General features: G+C 39.6%; 1 protein-coding gene across 1 annotated transcript in view; it reads right to left on the bottom strand.

Annotated features, from left to right (window-relative positions):
* N4BP1 (NEDD4 binding protein 1) overlaps nt 1–24,331 on the bottom strand; it is a 61,270-nt gene that overhangs the window by 3,308 nt on the left and 33,631 nt on the right. The window contains exons 5-8 of the mRNA XM_077751297.1: nt 13,771–15,461; nt 5,870–6,000; nt 4,256–4,352; nt 1,376–1,483 (exon numbers count right to left, since the gene is read on the bottom strand). Coding sequence (XP_077607423.1) covers nt 1,376–1,483; nt 4,256–4,352; nt 5,870–6,000; nt 13,771–15,461 — 2,027 coding nt within the window. The remainder of the gene's footprint in view (nt 1–1,375; nt 1,484–4,255; nt 4,353–5,869; nt 6,001–13,770; nt 15,462–24,331) is intronic.

The raw sequence follows: 24,331 nt of genomic DNA, 5'->3' as shown, positions 1-24,331 counted from the left end.
CAAAAAAAAAAAAAAAAAAAAAAAAAAAAAAAAAAAGAAAAGAAAATACCCAAAACAATAGGATACCTGAACAAAGAAAATCTGAGATCAGTTCAGCATGTTTATCAAGTCCGGGGAAGATGTAAAAAAGAAAACAGGCCAAATGGTTGTGTTTGCTGTCCAGACCTCAGTTTCTGCCTTGTTTTGTGAGTTTTGAAAGCAAATGGGCTGGTGTACAAACATGAATCCTGACTGCATTTAGACCTTCTACACACAGATGAGTGTCCAATAAATACTGACAATGAGTCCAGGGCAAAGGTCCAACAGAAACATGTCCTAGAAGATTAATGGCTTGTTAACTGTGCCTAGAAGGTCAAAGACCAATTCTCAGTTCAGATCTCAACAGCAGCTTTTTAACAGCATATGGATCAAAATACATATAGTAATTAACTCACACCATGGCATTTATAACAAAAGATTATTTTCTAAAATCCTCTAATGAGTTAACAAAATAACAAATATCAGACAAGGGGCAACTATGAAACCCCAACAGAAATAAATATCTAATTATATCTGTTATATACTAGTTATAACACAGCCTGAGGCATGCCGATTTATGTTTTTAGATCTGTAGCATATAGGACTCATCCCTGGCCCTGCCACAGACTACTGCTTTTACAGAACTCAATCAGATGATGGGTGTTAACAAGTAGTCCTGGAAGCCAGTGTTCACTGATCTTGAGGCAGGTGGACACATTCAGAACATCATCACAAATAAAAAACTTTTATCAGTGAATGCTCAACTCTTGACTTTGTTATTCTGGATGATATTCACACATGTTTTCAGTATAGATGATTAAACTATGATGGTAAATGCTCAAGAAAAGCATCAGATATTGAAAAGCAGAAATATTCTTCCCACTGCCAAGAAGTGAAAACTCCTAAGTATGTAGATTTTGGTCTCATCCTCTTACTAGAATCACAGCTATCATTAAAACCAACCTTCATATTTCATGGTTGAATCAAATGAGTTGCCAAAGTCTCCCTTGGCATTAGGGCAAGCCCAAGTTAGGAGGCCATTTCTGCTCCATTACACTGTTAACAAAAGTTAACTGTGCCATAAACATGTGCCTCTTGCCTCCTGCCAGGGAACACGGATCTCTCAAAGACACTCTGCAGCTACCACAGCATGCCCATTATGTTACCTGCTGGTTTTACTGCTTTGTACTGGGAGCCCCACTTACCTAGAGGGGCCAGCCATAGTCTCACACACGAAGTACAGTCTAATAATACTTTGGTTCCCTGTGCTGCTTTCTGCAGGGCCAAGGTGGACACAAAACCAAACCAAACAATAAGCAACAAAAAAACACTTAACCAAAGACAAAGAAAATATTACCTTTTTGTAATAATTTCTCTCCAAGAGACTGACTCAGTCACAAATTCTCTGAAGTTATCATTTGTTACAATTATGCCACCAGTTTTGTCCGCTAAGTGTAGCAGAAACCTATAGTAATATAAGAGGTTAAAATGGGCAAGCAGGCAATCCTGGCTTATAGAAGCTATGCTCTAAGAAACCAAAAGGATTTCCTCTTCATACGAAAATCACCAAAGAATTTAACTATGGCTAAGAAGTAGAAAAGTTAAGCCCTTGTCACCTGAAGATCAGTCTGAAATACTGAATACCTCTGAATTATTAGTGTGATTATAAATGAAGGTTTGATTTTCATACATTATTATTCTTTTTTAAAAAATGATCTCAACCAGCGGTGCCTGGCTGGCTCAGTCAGAAGAGCATGCAACTCTTTTATTTTTTTTTTAAGTTTATTTATTTTGAGAGAGAGAAAGAGAACAAGTGCAAGTGAGGAAGGGGCAGAGAGAGAGGGGGAGACAGAAAGTCCCAAGCAGGCTCTGTATGTACAGAGCCTGATGTGGGGTTTGATCCCATAAACTGCAAGATCATGACCTGAGCCTAAATCAAGAGTCAGAAGCTTAACCGACTGAGCCACCCAGGTGCCCCAAGGCATGCAACTCCTGATCTCAGGGTGTGGATATCACTTAAAATCTTTAAAATAAAATGATCTCAGCAACAATTTACACACTTCTTTTAGAAAAGTTGTATTATCAATAGACAGTGGTCATCAGATGATGCACGAGAATGAATTTGAGTTGACAAGCCTGTGAAATTAGTAAATCACAATTCAAGTTTTAGCTGCTAAGCTAGAATGCTATGGTTCTAAGATTAGCTGCTTGGTACAGTCAGCCTTGCATTTTTTAAAAATAAATTCATAGGTTCACATTTTATGCTTGGACCTGAGATGTCTAGAAGTACCATTGTATTTAGTTCAAGTTACAGATTCACTCAAATGCCATTTATGAGAAGCTGCACTGGCAATAAATGAAGGTAAGAAATCAGTATTGAGAATTCTATTTCACTGCTTGAGATTATTCATGGTCAAATCCTCTTAATGAGACTTGTGAGGATAGTAATGGTGAATTTTATCCCTTAGGGTGACCACATTTGTTTAAGGCAATGCAGACAAAGGCAATGCAACAATTAAGAGAATCACTAGAATTGAAGGTGCAAACAAATGCTTTTATTAGTGATAGTGAATACTTAAAAGGAATGAAAAAAAAAACCCAGCCTTGTTAGTTTCAGAGGTCTTAGGCCATCTTGAAAAGTAGGACTTAAAATCTTGAATTTATTAATGAATCTTATAAATTATTTCTAGCTGGAATAAATGGTAAGTAGAGATGTTTGCCCAGAGATATTAACAAAAAGAGTAATGCTTCGGAGTGAATGTACTATGATATATACTATATATAGATTCATATCCACTAAAAAACCAGAATCCTACAAATTAAGCTAAGGCTTACTAAGTCTGCATACTTGCACCTATCTTCAAATTCTGCAGGTGTGCAGCTACACAGTGTGGGAGAGCTGAAGGTTCTTCAGGAGCCCAGCGGCCCACCTGCCCCTCCACAGGAGCAACGCAGGGTCTGAGCCCAGTATAACAGAGCTGGAGGGACACGGTCTCCCAGTACTTCCTACCCCTACCTCGCCTCAACATGCAGTTCTCCTTCCGCTTCCTCTAATGCTGTTCCTTCACATCACCTCTGATTCTCTCCATCTGATCTAGTCTCTCATTCCAGCCTGGAGAAGGGCAAGGGGCTGTCAATGAGAAGGTCCTCTGGACCTTTTCCTGAATGAACATCTGCTGTCATCTCAAGTCTCCTTCCCCCTGGCAAGCCCTTCTTTTCATCTCTCACCCATTTAACTATCATTCACTAGTTTGCATTACAAGCCAAACACTGCCTTCATTGTGGAGGGCCATTCTGGTAGAATACTGAGCCAAAACCACAAGGGCATTCTAAATGCTTCAAGCCAGAATAAAATAAACGGGGTGAATGCAGGTGTGGAAAGAACATGTGGCCACTACTTACGTTTCCAGATACTCATAGGGTTGATAGTACTGACTTCACAAGAGGACAGTTTGAAAAATTGTTTTTAATGTCACTGATCATATTTAGGACCTTCTCTTATTCAACCACAACAAAACTCTCCACTATTACTTATTTGTGTGCCTTCTCTTTAGATCACAAACTCCTCACAGCAGGAAATGTGTTTGAATCACTTGTGTTCCCAGAGCCCTGCTCTGTGCGTTGCACTTGGTTGGCGCTCAGTAAAGCTTTTAGAAAAAAATGCAAAAGGTACAGATTAAAGCCTGTTATCTCCAATGCACTAACACCAACCTAAGAAACGCAGCATACTCCTATCACACTTAGGGTCAGCTGAGACCATCTTTTACTACATGCAAGAAATGCTGAAGGCTCAGGCATGAAAATGACAAAGTAAGTCACTGGCCAAAATTAACCAGGAAGACATGGATAATGTCGGAAAAGCATCCTTGAGGCCACCACACTAAGACAAGACAAACTTTACTTTTAGTATGTACCAAAAAAGAAAACTCAATGTCTGTTCTTACTTATGGAATCTCGGTCACATTTTATTTAGGAAACATATAAATATTCTAACCTAACAGATTTTATGTAACATTCCTAAACCCATAGAGCAGAACAAAGAAACAAACAAACCCAAAACCCCTTCCCCCAGAGTATATAACCTTAATGACCATAAATACTAAAACCCTCAAACCCCTTAATCTAGTGAGTCTTTTATGCATATGGATCCTGGGGCACCATGACCTGTCCAATGGAGTAGGTGGTGGGCTCCTCACCACCCCATACCCACCTCAGTAAGGAAAACAGCCTTTCGTACCTGTCATCATGAGAAGCAATTCTTTCTCCAAAGACCATCCGGGCAGGAGTTAAAGATAATATTCCAAGCTCCTGGAGCTGGGTTAAGAAGTGCTGTTCTGTTCATGGAATAAGTTGAATACACATTCAGAAAAAGGCTATCTTTCCAGATGCTTAAATAAATGAAAGCACCCTCAAATATTTCACTTGGAGAGTTACGGAAAACTTTTTCTCTAATGACTCAACAAGATTCAATTTTACTAACTCACTGGGAAGGAAAAAAAATTAAGCAACACACATACTAAGACAAATACAACGTAAAAACAGACCTTAGCTATTTTTTAAATATAAAAAAGTTTAACTCATTTGCTTCTTGAATTGAGTAAACCATAATCCTACCATCAAGAACTTTTTCACAGCCACATCCATCAGAAGCAGTAGGACAGAGACTGATGACACGGTGGGGCGGGGCAGGGAACAGGGTGGGAGGCGAAGGCAGGGACACAGGGTTCTGCTCTATCCCAAGGAAGGCCTATGTGGTCCCCATTCCAAGAGTCCGTCAAAATCTTTTTGGCTGATACCTTATCCAACCTCTCTCAGTTATCTGTACATTTATGATTTTCATGGGAGTGGGTCACAACATAGAAGAAAAGAGGGACAAATCCAAACTGTAGAAAATTAGTTGATGGGCAAAAGAAGCTAAAAGCTCGGAGTCTGAGATTCCCACACCCGCCTCCCCTATGATGATACTTACCACTGGCTTAAACTGCAACACCCACACACCGTGTTTTATTGTCCTAGAAATGCACAGCACAGGAGGGCTCGCAAGACCCTTTCAAGGATCCTATTGCAAAAATTAGTAGCTCTGCCTCATTCCTCAAGCACTCTCTGTTAAGACAAATACGCTCTCCAATGAGGGAAGTTGGGATACTTGAGAAATGTGTGGTCTTACCATTTCTACCTCAGCAGTGACTAAGTTTCACTTCCTGTTTAAATGCTGGGTGAGCTTGGTTCCCCCTTCCTCCTCTCCATCCACCTCGTTGTCTAGGCACACCGGTGTGCTAAGCTGCCTGACACCATGCCACCACTCCCCCTATCATGAATTAAGAAACAAAGAGCCACAGGTTTCTCTAGAACACTGCATGATTCATGGTTAAGTTCAAACCTTCCGTGTGTGGCCTGCAGTCAGCCATGCAGTATCACGTAATTAACAGACACAATTTATATTAAGCTATGAAAAACAGACTTAAAAAAAATTCTATTTGAGGGTTTCCAAATTTATCAAGTGATCATTTTAGAAAAGACTATTTAATGAGGCAAAAGCCCAGACTAATGGAAAGACATATTTAAACTACTTTTTAGAAAGTCAGGAAAATTTTTTGATGTACAATGAACTCTAATATAACTTTCCCCATAAACAACTATGTTAACTTTTCATCCTTCCCTCACGCACTTCTTATGCTGTAACACTCTCTTCAACTGATGTTTTACTGGGCCCAACAGATATATAACTTTGTTTTTAAAGCTGCTGCCGCTACAGCACATGGCTACATTCTAAGTAGTATGTGTCGCCATTATAAGCAAACTCATTAAACATCTAGAAAAGGAGAAATCTGGAAGGATCAGTTTGCCTCACCTGTGACATTAGGATCACGCCTTGTTCTCCACTGTGGGACAAATACAGTGATGTTTCTGTTGCCAAGCTTCCAAAAATATTCAACTGCAATTGCAATTCCACGACAAGAAAAGAACTTTTTCAGACCGTGGCTGTAAGAAAAGAAAATTTTTTTCAGCTTAACGTATGTGAAGTTTCACTGTGAAAATGTAAAAAGGTAAACTCTATACACAACAAAAACAATGACAATGAAATTCCCTTTACATTTTACTTTCCCTTTTACACCTTTTGGCATTAAGTTCCATAGTCTGTGACTTGCAAAGCCAGAATCTATTACATGAGATGTGATTCTTAATAGCTTTATGATTTTTCTTATATTTTGTTTAGTTCATTTAACTGCATGTGCTACTGGGATAGAAGGCAATTTCAGCTTCATGGTAATACTTGTTGATTGCACTTTTTATTTTTTACTTTATTTTATTATTATTTTTAGATGAAGAGCCCATTCCAGGGAGCCCTGCCTGGTCACTGGCCTCTAAGAATATTCTATGAATTTTATTAAGAAACTTGTTGCTAAAGCAGAAGTAGATGTGATGACTCTTTCAGGACATGGTCCTTACAACTTCCAAAGGCTGCGGACACTCTGGCTCTGGGGCTCCATATCCTTTCTAGGGAACCGTGGAACCTACTCACTATGCAGCTTCTAGGAAATAAGCTGAGAGGGTGATTCCAGTGAGACTAACTGGGAGCCACAGCAGATGATTTTGCTGAAGGAAGCAGAAAGTGTGGGGAGTGGATGCAAACGAACAAGGAACTGTACAGAATATGAGTCAGTATACAATTTTCTGTAAAGGGCCAGATAAGCTTTGCAGGCCATATGGTCTCTGCCAAACCATTCAACTCTGCCAACTGTAAATGAATGAGGGTGGCTGTGTTCCCTATTTGCAAAAAACAGGTGGTAGCCAGATTTGGCCCACAGGGTGCAACCCCAGGTATAGCGGATTAAGTGACCCCACCCAAAAATGTGGTTAACAAATTTCAAAAGCAGCCAGGAAAAATATTTGATTGTCATCTGCAGCAGCTAAATAAAAGTGGACCTATTTTATTTTTTTTTTTATTTTTATTTTTTTAACGTTTTATTTATTTCTAGGAGAGAGAGAGAGAGAGACAGCATGAGCAGGGGAGGGTCAGAGAGAGGGAGTCACAGACTGAAACAGGCTTCAGGCTCTGAGCTGGCAGTCAGCACAGAGCCCGACGCGGGGCTTGAACCCACGAACCGCGAGATCATGACCTAAGCGAAAGTCGGACGCTTAACCGACTAAGCCACCCAGGCGCCCCAAAGTGGACCTATTTTAAAAAGTGTATTTTAAAGTCAGATATTTTGTAGATAGTAATCTACTTGTCTAACCATGAATATTAGAAAGAAAAAAAAATCAAAACTCCTAACTGTGAAACTGCAGTTTATGAAATGAGCATAATCTATGTTCATTATTTTAATGGACACTTACATTCCAGTAACAGGAAATCCTGTATCTTTAGTCCTGTCTTACCTTCATGTCTAGTGTCTCCATGTCAAAAACCACTTGGTAGATAATTCATTCCTTCACTTAGAAGTCCTGCCACCTCAGGCACAATGTGTCCCAAGTCAACCCCAGGCTCTCCTAATTCCAACCCCTCCTCAAACTGCACATAGATGAACCCTGAAATGCAGCCATGAGGTCTTTGATCCCGCTCAGTGCCTTCAATGGCACTATCCCTCCAGACAAACCCAGAGCATGGCTTCAAGGTCCCCTCTACACCTGACCAGTCAGAAGGGATCTAGCTACCATGATGCATCACCACACTCGTTTCTGGCTGGGTAAGCTTTCCATCTCCCTCTTCCCGGGCGGTGAGGGTTTTTTTTTTGTTTTTGTTTTTTGGCTGCTTTCTTTGTAGACCATCTTTTAGACTTTTGCCCATTCCTTTCCTCCAAGGCCCTCAGGACTCCATTCCAGACCCTATTCTTCTAGGAAGCCACCTCTAGAGGCAGGCCTTCAGTCATCCCTCCTTCTTCCTCTCTTGCTTTCCTGTACTATGCACTAGAATGACAGAACTTAGGAGATGGAACAGAGTTAGATTTCTGTTAGAGAAAAAGAACGAAACCCCTGAGAGACAGAGCAATTTCCCCAGGCTGCACTGCCACAGGGTGGGTGTGCTGGGACTACTCAGGCTTCCTTACTCTGGGCCAGTACCTTCCTACCACCCCACAGTGGTACTGTCCCTAACTAAATCTATATTCTTATAGAGCAGGAATAGGCTAGACACAATAAACTTCTAAAACCCAGAAAAGCAGAAACTTTTTAGAGGCTAAAGCCTACTCTCTTCTCAGTGAACCATAAATAAGACACTACAGGGACATCAGCTTTACCCAAGAAAACATAAGTAAACAAACCCGTTTTTGAAGAAATAATTCAGTAGTAGTTTGTTTATCTAAAAGCATTCAAAACATGGCAAGAATGTAGCAACAGGATATCTATTACTGGAGAAAGGCTGGAGGCAATTTTTATAGATGTGATCTTGAAAAGAATCTTTAAAAATCATTTGAGGGAGGGGCACCTGGGTGGCTCAGTCGGCTGAGCATCCACCTTCGGCTCAGGTCATGATCTCACAGTTCGTGGGTTTGGGCCCCACGTCAGGCTCTGTGCTGACAGTTGGCTCAGAGCCTGGAGTCTGGTTCAGATTCTGTATCTCACCCTCTCTCTGACCCTCCCTTGCTCAAGCTGTCTCTCTCCCTCTCTCTAAAATAAATAAAACATTAAAAACAATTTTTTTAGGGGCGCCTGGGTGGCTTAGTCGGTTGGGCGTCCGACTTTTGCTTGGGTCATGATCTCGCGGTTCGTGGGTTCGAGCCCCGTGTCGGGCTCTGTGCTGACTGCCAGCTCAGAGCCTGGAGCCTGTTTCAGTCTGTGACTCCCTCTCTCTCTGACCCTCCCCTGCTCACGCTGTCTCTCTCTCTCTCCTAGAAATAAATAAAACATTAAAAAAAAAAAAATTTTTTTTAAATCATTTGAGGGAGACAAAACATAACAGACTCTTAAATACAGGGAACAACCTGAGGGTGCTGGAAGGGTTTAGGGTGAGGGGATAGGCTAAATGGGCAAGGGGCGTTAGGGTAAGGAGATAGGCTAAATGGGCAAGTAAATGGGCAAGGGGCATTAGGAGGACACTTGTTGGGATGAGCAAGTGAGTGTTATACATAGGGGATGAATCACTGGATTCTACTCCTGAAATCATTATCACACTATATGCTAACTAACCTGGATGTAAATTAAAATTTTTTTAAACATTAAAAAATAAACATCCAAAGCCCAAAAATAAATAATAAATTATGCATGACAAAAAAAAAAAAAAAGAAAAAGATAAAGAAAAAGAAAAAAAATCATTCTAATTGCTTAACAGGAAAAACAGGTCTAGAGTTCATGTCAACCACAGCCTGAACATGAAAATCCAAAATACAACACAGCCTACTCGTTCTTAGAAAAACCTAGGGATACGTATGTTAAATCCTGAAAAGAACAATCCTTGAGAGAAATGCATTAAAAAAATGTGTAAAGTTTGGCTCATTCATCAGATACAAACGTATGCTAATTTCTTCTCTTCCTCAAAAGCTTTTTTTTTTTTAATAGTTTAGTGTCAAGTTGGTATCCATATAACACCCAGTGCTCATCCCCACAATAGCTTCCTTTGATGGCAACAGAAGAAAGCAGGTAGACCCCAGTTCTGTCCCACCAGGTCACTAAGCAAACGAAAGGACATGCAAGCAGATGCAATGCTGTGACCATGCAGTGCGCCCAAGCTTAGAGAGGGAAGAAATGGAGTTTCCAGAAACATGAGCTCTATAGTAATTTCCAAAGTGCTGTCTTCAGTGACAAGATCAAATCACTTTGGATACCCTGAAAAATTTCTGGAGCAGTTTTAGGAATAAGAACAGCAGTTCAAAATTCTGGTGGAAAACAGATTCAGCCAGAAAATAAAACTACAGAAGAAAATTAAGTGGAGCCAAATTAATATCCTCAAAATAATATGGAAGGCCCCTACTGCTTCCCACTTCAACTTCTACAGCCTTAGCTAGGCAGAAACCACCGAGTCTCCTCACCTCCCTGTAGTCAAGCCAGAGGAGCTTGCTGACATGTAGACCCAGACCAAATGTCGATTTTGACTCGGAGAAAAGGGTTTATATACCATAACTCCTCCACTACCTCTGAGAAGGCCAAAGCTCTGGGGCTCCCAGCTCCAAATACAGAATGAATAAATACTAGGGCTGAGAGGCCAGGTGTGCGGGCTCTCCGGAGAGATGTAAATTCCCGTTCATTGTAATTGGAAACAAGGTACATCATCTGGCTGTTTTCCTATATATAGGAGGCAGTAAACTGGAAGGAAGAGTGTCTCAAGCAGAGACGAGATGGGTGACAGACACCTGGTAAAAACCCACGGCAGTGATGGAACCAGACCCAGCAGTGTGGGGGAAATAATAAACAAAACAAAACAAAACCCTTTTCGAGTTACCCCAGAAAGCATGATTTCCTTCTATAGTTTCCACTCTATAAAAATAGCCACGAGACCCTGATATAAAAATGGCTAAAATATATAGCTCTGGCAAGTGAAGGACAAACCTCATCTACGTGGAAAATTATCTACCAAGTAAGTCAGGTTTCCTAATGCTGAAGTTTCGGACTGACCGAGCCCCAGTGTTATCTAGCCACCACTATGATGTCTAGCCCTGCACCGCAAACAATTTCCATTTACTCATCACATTTGACTCATTCATTGTAACAAAGGGGAAAAACCAAGTAGAGATACGCATAATTAGCAGCATGAAGTCGGTATTTAGAATTTCTCAGAGTGTACGAACTGCAGACAGCACGCTGGGTATCTTTACAAAGGCTTTGCAGAAGGGACCCAGGGACGGCTAGGCCCAAGCTGCTTCAGAGTGGGGATCCAACCAACAAATGCTATTGTTTAAGGGTTCAAATTTCTTTTTTTAACTACTTTCCCAACTAGGTGGGTCAAGTAAGTGAGGTTTAGTCAGCAATACTTAAGCAGCCCAAGACTTAAGTATCGTATCCTATGTTGCAAAGGCTTGAAAATTCCAACCTCACTTTCTATGGGAGAAGACAGGGTATACAATGGCTCTGGGAGCCTATGGGCCACAGCTCCAGTGTAATCTTGGACAGGATTTTTAAACCATTTCATGTTATATGAAGTATAGATCATTTTTACCTCACAAAGATGGTGAATACCATGTTTTAAAAGATACAGTACCCTTCATGGAATGTATAATCTTTAATTCACATTGAATACTGAAGCGACTAATTTCAAATAAGGGTTAATTTTTTTCCCAACTTTTAGAAAAACTTGAGTTGAAATTCACATAACACAAAATAATCATTTTAAAGTGAACAGTGCAGTATTCACAATGTTGTACAATTACCCTATAACTTGCTCTAAAACATTTCCGTGACTCCAAAATAAAACCCTGTACACATTAAGCAGTCTACCCCCCAGAATAAGAGTTAATTTTAGATTCTGGTATTTTCAGATCAACCTTTATCAAATTAAGTCTGACTTTTTAAGATAATACATCTTTACAAGAATGTTGCTTTTAAACTGTGACATCTTGGAATTCAAAGAAAGTTAGAATCCTCCCCAAAGAATCAGCTTTCAAAAGAAAAACTAACGAAAGTCTATTTGTGGTTTCCTTTAGTGCACTAAGTCAGTGGTTTTCAAAAGAGATGGCACTGTACCTACCCAAGGGTGTTAGGAAACATGTGGGAGTGTTTTGGAGTGTCACAATGGTGGCGAGGTGGGGGAACAGTACTATGGGCCAAGTAGGGAGGGACTAGATATGCAAAACATCCAGTCATCGATAGACTGTACAAAATTCCTATAGTGACCCCTCTGAGAAATACACTAGTTACTACACCAAAAAGGTTTTAAAACAATGTCATTATCACTGCTCATTCTACATTAATTTGCATTTTGTAAGTCTTTAAACACCAACTTGGGAAATCTTTCCACTCTTAAAAATGAAAAAGGGGGGCACCTGGGTGGCTCAGTCGGTTAAGCGTCCGACTTCAGTCCAGGTCACGATCTCACAGTTCGTTAGTTCAAGCCCCATGTCAGTCTCTGCTGACAGCGCAGAGCCTGGAGCCTGCTTCAGATTCTGTGTCTCCCTCTCTTTTTGCCCCTCCCCAGCTCACACTCACTCTGTCAAAAAGAAATAAAAACTTTTTAAAAAAATGAAAAAGGATCAATATTATTCACTATCATGACCTAAATTTCATATCATAATTTGGCTCAAGAAATTGTCATAATGAGGAACTGGTACTGGGCTTGGACTGTGGGTGACTGAAATTTCACTTTACATTTTTACTTAGATAATGTTATGCAGCTGTGGGCCATTTGCTGGGTTTCCCCCGAAAGAACTGCCAAAAAGCAAAGTGAAAAAAAAACAAATATTATTTAGAAATGAAGACAAATATATTACGTATTTTTCCAGCCCATCTTCAAACTTTAACATGGGTAATGCTGGGGTTTTTCTTTCTTTTCTCTTTCTTTTGACAGCAAAATACAGCATCACCAATTCATTCAAAAAAATAAAAAGATACTAAAGCATTAATGGATAAAATGGCACATCTGACATTTACTTCAAAATTACATGGATGATAGGTAGTAGGTGGGGGTACAAACAAAGGGAGCCTGATCAAGAGCTGAGAACTACTGAAGGTGGGGGATGGGCATGTGGGACTCCCAAACAAATCCAAAAGAGAATCATTCTATTAGCTTTTTATGCATTTGTTTGAAAATTCTAATTAAAAATTAACAAAACAAAAAAAATATAACATTTACAGAACTCCTAGGAAAGAGGCCACACACACATTTGCCAAAATTCAGATGAGTATTTCAAACATTTTCGTCCCAGTTCAGGTGCCCCTTTTCATGAATGACAGCCACTTAAAGTGCCAAACCTTGCAGACTTCTTCAAAATCAATGGAGTGACTAACTTTGAAAACTGGAGTCTTTACCTAGCAGTTGTTGAAATGGCATGATAGAGATGACCTTTAGGAGAGGGCAAAATGCAACAGATTGCAGCAAGTGAAACTCAGCAGGCAGAAACCTGCACAAGGTCAAGCAGCAGGTCCACAGCGGGGCAGACTCTTACTTGACCTCCCTCCTCTTCTTAGTCACTGTATTAAACTGCCCCTTAGAGAAGAAACCCAATCCTGTACCAGACATATGTATAAAATCAGACTCTTCAGAGGATTCCAAGACAGGTGAAACAGAAATGATCATTTAACTCTTTTTACTAAAAACAAATACACAAACTTTTAGAAGAACGGAGGAAAAAAAGAAGCTCAAACTGATGAATTTCCTTAGAAAGAAAATTGCCATCACTCTATCAACAAATTACAACAGAGCACATCACGTCCATTATCACTGCACTCTTGGCTAGAGCCCTAGCATACTGTAGTATAAAAAGTCAGAAAATCTTTTTGGCTTTTAAGCTCATCCTCGTATTCAGAAACTAACGGTATTCATGGTGTTAAGAACCTAATGATCAAAAGAGAGAGGAAAAAAAAGACACCTAATGATTTAAAAGTCTCTATGCTGTTTACCCAGACTAGGCAATGCAAAGTGAAAAGACAAGTTTTCTATCTCTTGCCCTCAGAAATATAGGTTCAGCACGGTAAAGCAAAGTTTACAACTCCAGGAGATAGAATAACACAGTCTTCCCAGCTGTTTCATGGGGTTGTTTTTTTTTTCCAAATAAGACTATCAACTCAAAAGACGCACAAGGTAGCTCCTGTAACTGCATGTAATTGTGAGACACTGCGTGGGGCCCTATTTACAACTGTAACAGGACTTGGAGAGAGTGGACTTACGTAATTGCGACATTGCTCCCATCTATAACAATGTGCTTCAAATCTGTTCTCCCTGGCTCATTTTTTAATTCGAGCTTGTAGGGTACTTTCAGAGTATCTCGAAACCTTTGAACGCCCGTAACTGAGGAATCGATATGATCAGACGGTCCCGCCAACCTTGCGTCAGTAACTGAAGGTAAGAGCTGGGGCAGTGGCATCGGTGGAGAAAGGGGTGGACAATTTGGCTTAGACTGTGGAGAGCTACAACACCCAGGACGGTTTTCACAGGCAGACTTCACATTACTTGGAAGCAAGGGCTCTGTGTGCTGCTGCAAACCATTTTCAGGAAAGACTGGAATTCTGGGCTGGTGACTTGAAGCGCCTCTGGAAACAAAACTGACAACTTCTTTGGGACTTGAAGGGACAACAGAGGGTGAAAGGCCATCAGTTTCAAGGTCCATGTTACAAATATAATTCTGGTTTGAACTCCAGATTTCTTGTTTCTGTTCTATTGGCACTGTTCTGAAAGTATTAATTTTGCAATTTGAGGTACATGGTTTTGATTCTTTGAATGGTAACTGAGAAATTTTTTCTACCATATTTTGCTGTGTGTGAGTCTGTGTTTTCTTTGGAGTGGAATCTGTCGTAGGCTCATTTATGCTGGTACAAACACCTTTATTTTTGGTTCTGTTAGTCTCTGGATACATAGTACCAGGTAAAGATTCTCTGTCTTCTTGGAATCTTTTATTTTCTTTTTCAATTTCTTCTAAGAGCAATAATGGTTCAGTAGATGGCCCATACTCCCTAATGACCTTTTCAACAATTTCTTGGGAATAGCCCATGGTTTTAAAAAAGTTTACAAGGATATTGTATTCCATTTCCTCAGTGGTGTCCTTTACATCGGGACTTAAGTTTTCAGGATCAGCAGAAGAATCAGATAGGTCAATGATTACACTTCCAGCTGATGTCTTACCATCATGTAAAAGCTCCCCCTCTTGAACATTTTCCAAAGAAAACTGTTTCTTTGTATGCCTTTCTTCAGAATCAGAAAATCTCCTTTTGTGACACATTCTGTCTTTGGAAAGTGCCTCTTCATCTGGGTTTAGACCATTTATTGGAACAAAAAGTACATCTTGTGAACTAGAAAAGATCGTGTCCATTTGTTTTGTAAGCTCAGAAACAGGAGTGCCAGCTTTATTTCTTGCATCTTCCTGCAAAATAATTTCATCTCTGGAAATATTTAGCCCTGTGGCAGCGTTCTGTGTAAACTCTGTTCGTTTAGAATCTCCAATTTCAATAACGTCATCATCTCCTGTTTCAAATAAATTCTCCTCACCTTGTGTGAGTGTCAAAAGCTCTTTTTTCAAAGAAGTGGGCAAAATTAACAAGTCCATCGTATAATTGTCTGCATGAGCTTCAACAAATTGTTTAAATTCCCTTTTTACCTCGGATTCTTTCTGACTGTTGGGTAGGTTCTCATTATTCTCAAAGAGCTTTACGAACTGCTGAATGTGACTCCTAGCCATGACCACAGCTTCGGCACTTCCTCTGATGCCAAGAAGACCAATGTCCAGAATGCAGAGATCGGCACACGTGTCCTGAATCAAGCTCTTCAGAAACAAGCTCTGTGCCCCAACAAAAATGCAGTGCATGGCCTTGGGATAACATTCTCTTTCTTCTAGTTCAGGTTCACAGATTCCTTTAATATATTCCTGTAAACAGAAGATAAGAAATGAGATCAACTTACAAAAGCTCTTTATAGCACATGTCATGTTATACATGTAATTACAAATGTCAAGCTGTACAAAAATCAAAAACATGGTACTAATGTAGGGGAAAATGCCATGTTCTAAAAGAAGATTTAAGATAACAGATGTAAGTTGCTTAGTCATTTTCATTGGACTTGAAAACTTTGCCTTTAAGTCTAAAAGGCAGGTATTTGTAACATTTTCAATAATGTATTGCAATGTGATCTTTGGGGTCTGCCCACTGCAGAGTGGATAATGACAAGCAGACTTATTTACATCAATGAGTAACAAGCGTTTTTGCTTGCTACTAGGCATCTATTGGTACCATGACATAATTAAGAGATATGGAAATCAAGTCAAACAATTTACTACAGAATAAACCTTGACTTTTCCTTTGCTACTACTGCCTTTAGTTTCCAGATAAAACAAATTGTTGTTTTTTTTTAAATGTTTTATTTATTTCTAGGAGAGAGAGAGAAAGAGACAGCGTTGAGCAGGGGAGGGTCAGAGAGGGAGTCACAGACTGAAACAGGCTCCAGGCTCTGAGCTGGCAGTCAGCACAGAGCCCGACGCGGGGCTCGAACCCACGAACCGCGAGATCATGACCTAAGCGAAAGTCGGACGCTTAACCGACTAAGCCACCCAGGCGCCCCAAAACAAATTGTTTTTGAAGGCATTAAACACACACACACACAATATTTTCCAGCTAGCTGGAACAACGCATACCCTATATAATTTTATGTCTTTTTTTTTTTTTAAACAGAAAGGCCAAACTCTTTAGTTCTTTAAAAATAAAGAACCATAGAATGTTAGAAAGTACTGCCACTCTCAGATAGAAAACAGTTTTTCTAGTTTATAGTAAAGTTGCTATTAAACAAGGGCTCAATGAGGTAAGAAAGGGACTGGGTTCTCTAGCAATTAGGTTGCTTGGAGGCCTAAGTGTGAATGAACCAAACTTGCATGCACATACACAGGAATGGTGGGATACACTTGATAAGAATATGAGTACTGGAGTCCGGTCCTGGGCTCAAATCCCAGCCACGTGACTGGGACCCTTCTCTAGTTATACAGCCCCTCTATCCCATGTCCTCAAATGTGAAAGAGAGGACAGTACAATTACCAGGTGTTTTCAGGAAATCTGATCAGATAATAAAGTTCTGACAGTACTGTCTTGCATCTAGTTAGTGCTTACTAAAAAATAACTCTTCCTTTAATATCAGTGAAATATTCTGGAAAAACGTTTGTAAGAAATGAGCCTGACAATACCCGACCCATACTTTACAATAAAATTAGTGTTACCCCAAACGGTGCTATTGAAAAGTTGTCCAGCAGCACCAGGGACAATGAAGCTTTGCAAACATGCACCTACTACACACTTGTTACTCTAGTGGCCACCGGGCTTCAGTTAGAATTTATATACAAATGGATACACATTCTTTATACATTTAGAACTACAATATCCCAGGGGAACCTGGGTGGCTCAATCTACTAAGCGTTGGACTTTGGCTCAGGTCATGATCTCCTGGTTAGTGAGTTCAAGCCCCAAGCTGGGCTCTGTGCTGACAGCTCAGAGCCTGGAGCCTGCTTCAGATGGATTCTGGGTTTCCCTCTCTCTATGCCCATCCCCAGTTTGTGCTCTGTCTCTGGCTCTCTCTTAAAAATAAATAAACATTTAAAAAAAGGGGGGGAGGGGGGAGATGGGCATGGAGGAGGGCACTTGTGGGGATGAGCACTGGGTATTACATGGAAACCAATTTGACAAAACTATTTGTAAAAAAATAAAAATACAAAAATAAAGAACTACAACATCCCTAAGGAGTAGATGAAACTCCAGATAACATGAGCAAAATGTCACAGAGAAGTCTGACCTAAGCAGTATAATGTTCAGACATGACACCTTTGCTTCCTTATGTCCTCTCTATAAACCTGGAATGTCTGTGGGCTTGGTGGTAAAGAATGGAGGTAACTGGTGCTGGACAGAGGAGTGCTGTTTGTTTATCAGAGAAGTTTGCTATTTTTGTTAACACTGTAATTGCATTAAAACACAAAGCACAGTAACCAAACATCCTTTCTTCCTGGATGCGGAAGGAGAGTGCTAAATACTGAAGTCCGCATCCCTGAATCCTCCAAATGGACATTTTGCTACCACTTGAACTTATGCTGCATTTAGATTATGGTTTGAAGTTTCTAAAAAATTTTAATTTGAAATAATTATTGATGTCCGGGAAGCTGCAAAGATAGAGAAAGTTCTGTATACTCTTCACCTAGTTCTCTCCAATCACTACTTATATATCTTACCTAATTACAGCACAGTATCAAACCAGGGCACTCACACTGATATAGTGTGTATATAGTTCTATGCTATTTTATCACATGTATAGACTCAAGAAAATACCACTTCAATCAAGATACAGAATTATTCCATCACCACAAAGATTACCTTCATGCTACCCTTTATAGTCATATTTACCCCTACTTCCACCCACACCATTCCTAAGCTGACAACCGCTCTTTTTGTCTCTTACAAGGTTGTGATTTCAAGAATGTTATATAAATAGGATTATACAGTTTGTGCCCTTCTGAGATTGACCTTTTTCACTCAACATGATGCTCTTGAAACCTATCCAAGGTGTTGAGTGTATCAACAGTTCATTCCTTTTTATTGCTGAGTACTATTCCATGATATGGACAAACTATACATTTTTTAATCAGCTATCTACTGAATGACACTTTGGTTGTTCCTATGGGGAGCTATTACAAATGAGCCTATGAACAATTATGTACAGGTTTTCACGTGGATTTTTCGTTTCTCTGGGATAAATGCCCAGCAATGCAATGTGGGCCATATGGGAAGTGCACGTTTAGATTTCAAGGAACAGCCAAACGGTATTCCAGAATAGCTGTATCACTTTACATTCCCACCTGCAGTGTATGAGATCCAGAAGATCCAGTTTCTCCTCATCCTTGCCAGCACTTGATATTGCTACTATTTTTAATGAAACTGTTAAAGAGAGTAAGTAGTGTGGGGCACATGGGTGACTTAGTTGGTTAAGCGTCTGACTCTTATTTTAACATTAAAAAAATTTTTTATGTCTTTATTTTATTTTGAGAGACAGAGAGTGAGAGGGGGAGGGGTAGAGAGAGAGGGAGACACAGAATCTGAAGCAGGCTCCAGGCTTTGAGCTGTCAGCACAGAGCCCGACGCAGGGCTCAAACCCATGGACTGTGAGATCATGACCTCAGCCGGAAGTCAGACGCTTAACCTACTGAGCCACCCAGGTGCCCCAAGAGTCTGACTCTTGATTTCAGCTCAGGTCATGATTTCGTGGTTCATGAGACTGAGCTCCATGTTGGGCTCCATGCTGACAGCTCGGAGCCTGCTTGGGATTCTCTTTCTATCTCACCACACCCTCCTCCCCCACAGCTCCTCACTGGCCAAAAGGAAAAAAAAGAATGTAGTGTATCTCCTCATGGTCTTAGTTTACATTTACCTAATGGCAAGTGATGTTGAACATCTTTTGCATATGCTATTTGCCATCTATATTCCCTCTTCGATTAACTGCTCGATTCTCTGGTCCATTTTCTAACTAGATTGTTTGGATTTTATTGTTGAGTTTTGGGAGTTCCTGATACATTCTCAGATATGTGGCTTATAAATATTTTGTCCTAGTTCATAGGTTTTTTTTTCCCATCCTTATCTTTTGTGACAGAAGTTTTTAATTTTAAGGAAGTCCAGTTTAATTGGTTCTTTTCTTTACCAAGCCCCAGGAACGAGAGATTTCTCCCATGTTATCTTCCAAAGTTTTATGTCTAAATCTTCAACCTATTTTGAGTTGGTTTTTATATAAGATGTGAGATTCAGGTTGAAGTTCCCGTTTTGGCTTATGGATTGTTATCTAATTGTTATCTAATTGTTCTAACACTGCTTCTTAAAAAGACTGTCTTTTCTCTAACTCCTTTTCCAAGTGTCAAAAATCAGTTGGCCATACTTGTGTGAGACTATTTCTGGGTTCCCTATTTTGTTCCATTGATTTAGGTATCTAGGCCTTCACCAATGCCACACACCCTTAATTACTGTAATTACATGTCTTACAGTAACTGCTCCTATTATTCTTTTAAAAATTGCTCTTAGCCATTCTAGTTCCTTTGCCTTTCCACGTAAGTTTTAGAATAATTTTGTTTAGCAGTCATTTAGCAATTGTGTTGAACTTGTACACTGACTTGAAGCGAACAGAAATCTGCTGAGTCTTCTGCAAGAACAAATTCTGTTTCTCTATATCTTTGCCTTCTTTCATCAGTGTTTTATGGTTTTGAACATACAAACCCTGTACACCCAAATATTCCATTTTCTTGGTGACTGAACAGGGCACTCTATTATTTTAATTTTTATTTCTATGTGTTCACTGCTAATAAACAGAAATAAATTGATTTTGATCACTTACCCTGGAAACCTGCTGAACTTATTTCTAGTTGCAGGATTTTTTCTTATAGACTCCTTGTGATTTTCAATGCAGACAATTACATCATGTACAAATATCTTTTATGCCTTTTATTTTCCTGCCTTACTGAACTAGCTATTAACTCCCAACACTGTGATGAATAGTGAAGACAGATGACATTCTTGCTTTCTTTACCATCACAGGCAGAAAAGTCTTACCTTTGAATACGATGTTAGATTTTTTACTCTATTTTTAAAATCATGTTGAGGAAGCTATCCTGCATTCCTATTTATCTGAGGAACACGAAAAGGTATTGAAACTTGTGAAATGCTTTACTCTACCAACTGATACTGTGTGATTTTACTTCTTCAGCCTGTTAATATGGTAGGTTGCACTGATTAATCTTTGAATACTGAACAAGCCTCGTATCCCTGGAATAACTGCCACTTGTTCATGATGTATAAATCTCTTATAATTAATTATACTTGCTAAAATTCTATTAACATTTTTTGCATCTTTTGCCATGAACCATATACATGAGGGACTTCAGTCTGTAGTTTTCCATTTTTCTACTATCTTTGCCTGGTTTGGGCATCAGGATAAGTAATAAATGAGTTAAGAACTCATTTCTTACAACAATAAGTGTTGTCTTGCATTTCCTAGAAGAGATTGTATAGAATTGATTTTTTTTTTTTAATTGGAGAGAGAGAGAGCACACGCACACATGTGCGCACACAATGGGCGAGGGGCAAAGGGAGAGAGTTTTAAGCAGGCTCCATGCTTAGTGCAGAGCCCAATGCGGGGCTCTGATCCCACAACCCTAGGATCATGACCTGAACCAAAATTAAGAGTCAGACACTCAACCAACTGAGCCATCCAGGCACCCCAATGTTAGTTTAAAAAAACTGTTTTTAATGTTTTATTTTTCAGAAAGACAGACAGGCAGAAAGCGAAAGGGGGAAGGGCAGAGAGAGAGGGAGACACAGAATCTGAAGCAGGCTCCAGGCTCTGAGCTGTCAGCACAGAGCCCGATGTAGGGCTGGAACTCATGAATGCTGAAATCATGACCTGAGCCAAAGTCAGATGCTTAACCGACTGAGCCACGTAGGCACCTCAGTTCTTTTTTAAAACATTTTGTTGACTTTTCCAGTGAAACAATCTGGGCTTGGAGAGTTCAACAAGAAATTTTCAAGCCATTAATTTAATTTCCTTAAGAGCTGTTATGTTTATACAAATTATTTATTTCATGTTGGGTACATTATGGTAGTTTGTACTTTTTGAGGAATTAACCAATTTCGTCTAAGTTGTCAAGTTTATATGCATAAAGTTGTTTATTGGTTTTCCCTATCTTTTTTATGTTTGCAGGGTCTACAGTTGATACCCTGTTTCACTCCTGGTATTAGTAATTTATGTCTTCTTTCTTCAGGGTTGATAGGTTAATTTTACTGATTTTTTTTTTTTTTCAAAAATAAGCTTGTTATCTCATGGATTTTTCACTATTGTTCTGTGTTTTCAAATTTGTGGACTTCTCTGTTGTTTGCTTTACAATTATTTTGCTCTTCTTTGTCTAGTTCTGAGAGGTGGAAGCCTTCTGATTAAGACTTGATTCCCTTCTAATGTTATAAATTTCTCTTTTAGCGGGGTGCCTGGGTGGCTAGGTCGGTTAACTGTCCAACTTCGGCTCAGGTCATGATCTCAAAGGTGGTAGGTTCAAGCCCTGTGTCTGAATCTGCACTCACAGTGTGAAGCCTGCTTAGGATTCTATCTGCCTCTTCCTTGCTTGCACTTTCTAATAAATGAACTTAAAGAAAAAAAGGTTCTCTTTCAGCTCTACTTTAAGCTACATTCCACAAATATTGAGGTGTTGTATATTTTTATTTAGTTTTTTTTATAATTTCTCTTGGAAATTATTCAATATCCAGAAAAGTGTTTAGTTTCCAAATATCTGAAGACTTTCTGGTTATCTTTGCTATTAATTTCTATCTAGTTTGATTCCTTTGTAATCAAAGAACACACTTCAAGTTTTTATAAAATGTTTATTTAGAGCGCACACACAAGTGTGTGCCTGCGAGTGGGGAGGGGCAGAGAGGGAAACAGAGGATCTGAAGTGAGCTCTGTGCTGACAGCAGGGAGCCTGCAAAGGGCTTGAACCCGCAAACTGCAAGATTATGACCTGAGCTGAAGTCGGACACTTAACCCACTGAGCCACCCAGGTGCCCTGACTTCAATTCTTTTAAACTTGCTGACATTTGTTTTATTGCCCAGGATACACCTATCTTGATAGGTGTTCCGTGGGCACTTGAACATGTATTCTGCTGCTGCTGGGCAGAGTGTTAAAAAAACATCTATTTGAGGCTAGCTGGCTGATGATGTTGAGTTTTTCTACATTCTTGCTGATCACTTGATGGTTCCATCAACTGTTGAGAGAAAATGCTGAAGTTTCCAATTATAACTGTGTCCATTTCTTCTGTCAGTTCTCCCAGGTTTTGCTTCATATATACTGCAGCTCTACTGTTAGGAATATACACATTTAAATACTCTTATGTCTTCTTGGTGAATGGATCCTCTTACCATTATGCAAATATTCCTCTTTGCTCTGAAGGCTTGGTCTGACAGCAATACTGCCACTTCAGCTTTGTTCTGATTAATAATTGCACAGTATGTTTTACCCTCCTTTTAACTTACCTGTATCATTATATATGAAATAACTTTCATGAAGATACCATATAGTTTGGTTATATTTTTAGAAAATCCATTCTGACAATCTTTTAATTAGTGTGCTTACACTATTCACATTTTTGTTACTGTTGCTGAGAGATGTTTGGGACTTTACTTTTTTTTTTTTTTAAGTTTACTTATTTTGAAAGAAACAGACAGAGACAGAGAAAGACAGAGAATCCTGAGGAGGCACCGCACTGTCAAGACAGAGCCAGATGAAGGACTCAATCTCATAAACAGTGAGATCATAACCTGAGCCAAAACCAAGGGTCGGATGTTCAACCATCACCCAGGGGATCTACACTATTCACTTTTAACGAAATTATTGTTGTTTGGATTTAAGTCCACCATTTACTTGTTTTCTGTTTGTTCCCTGTTTTTAATTCCTTCCGTCCCACTCCCAATCTGGCCTTCTTTTGCACTATACAAACATTTTTTCGTATTATAATTTATTGACTGAAAATTTTTGTTATTTATTTTGAGAGCGAGAGAGAGAGCACGAGAGCGCACCTGTCAGTGTGGGAGGGCCAGAAAGAGAGAGGAGAGAAAGAAATTTCACCCACGTTCCTTGCTGTCAGCACAGAGCCCAATGTGGGGCTCGATCTCACAAACTAAGATCATGACCTGAGCCAAAATCGGAACTCAGATGCATGACTGAGCCACCTAGGCATCCCTATATATTGAGTTCTTTTTACTGTATCTCTTTTTGTAGTTTTTAAAGTAGTTATGCTATCAATTATAACATAACTGATCCACTTCAAAGTCAATATTTTATCATTTCAAGAATGTATAAACCTTACCATCTGTGCTATTCATGTTTTTACTTTTTATATCTTACAATGATTTGACATCTAAGGATGACTTTCAGACCTGAATAGAGACTTAATCTCCTGGGGCTAGCTACTTTCTAGCAGTGGTGGACCACTTGCTTGGAGTGGTGCCTTTCCTGTGCACACTGCCTAATCCAGTGTTGTGATCCCACACCATTCTCCTTATCTAACTCACATACTAAACCAATACTTCCCCTACCTTGTATCAAGCCTGGGTTCCCTACGTCTGAAAGCCCACTGAAATTATCCAAAGTAGCCAGTCTTAAACTGTTTATCCTGTCCTGCCTTGCCTTCCTTTCCCCCTTGCTCCTGTTTCTGTCTCCTGACCAAAACCTGATGCTTTAAGCTCATGCTTTACTTGTAGCCCAGCGTGGTGAAGTATGTTCCCTTTTCTTGGGAAATGTAAATAATCAAAATCTTCTATCAGTTGCATTGTCTTCTCTGGGTCATCATTCAGTCATTTCTCCAACTTAAAATCCTGCAGGTACAATTTTTAGAATACCACCATCATCCTTTACCCTTGGTCTATTCTCTTTGCCTTTCCTTGTATGTTATAGCTATCTCACAAATTATATGGATATACATTTGAAATCCCATCAGACAATAGTATAAATTGTTTTCAACCCTTAACTCATTTTAAAGAACTCAAGAGGAGAAAGTAATCTATTACATTTACCCAGACTGTTCTGATTTCTGTCTGAAGAACTTCCTTTACAAATTATTTTGGAGGAGGTTATTGGCTCTGGCAATGACTTCTCAACTTTAGTTTTTCTTCAACCAAAACTTTTTATTATGCTTTATTTCACTTTCATTCTCGAAGGATAACTTCACTGGATAGGGGACTTTT

Source organism: Crocuta crocuta, unplaced genomic scaffold (genome assembly GCF_008692635.1).
Source record: "Crocuta crocuta isolate KB4526 unplaced genomic scaffold, BGI_CrCroc_1.0 scaffold124, whole genome shotgun sequence".
In the NCBI taxonomy this organism is placed as follows: Eukaryota; Metazoa; Chordata; class Mammalia; order Carnivora; family Hyaenidae; genus Crocuta; species Crocuta crocuta.
Note: the sequence above shows the minus strand (reverse complement) of the source record. Positions and strands in the feature narration are given on the sequence as shown.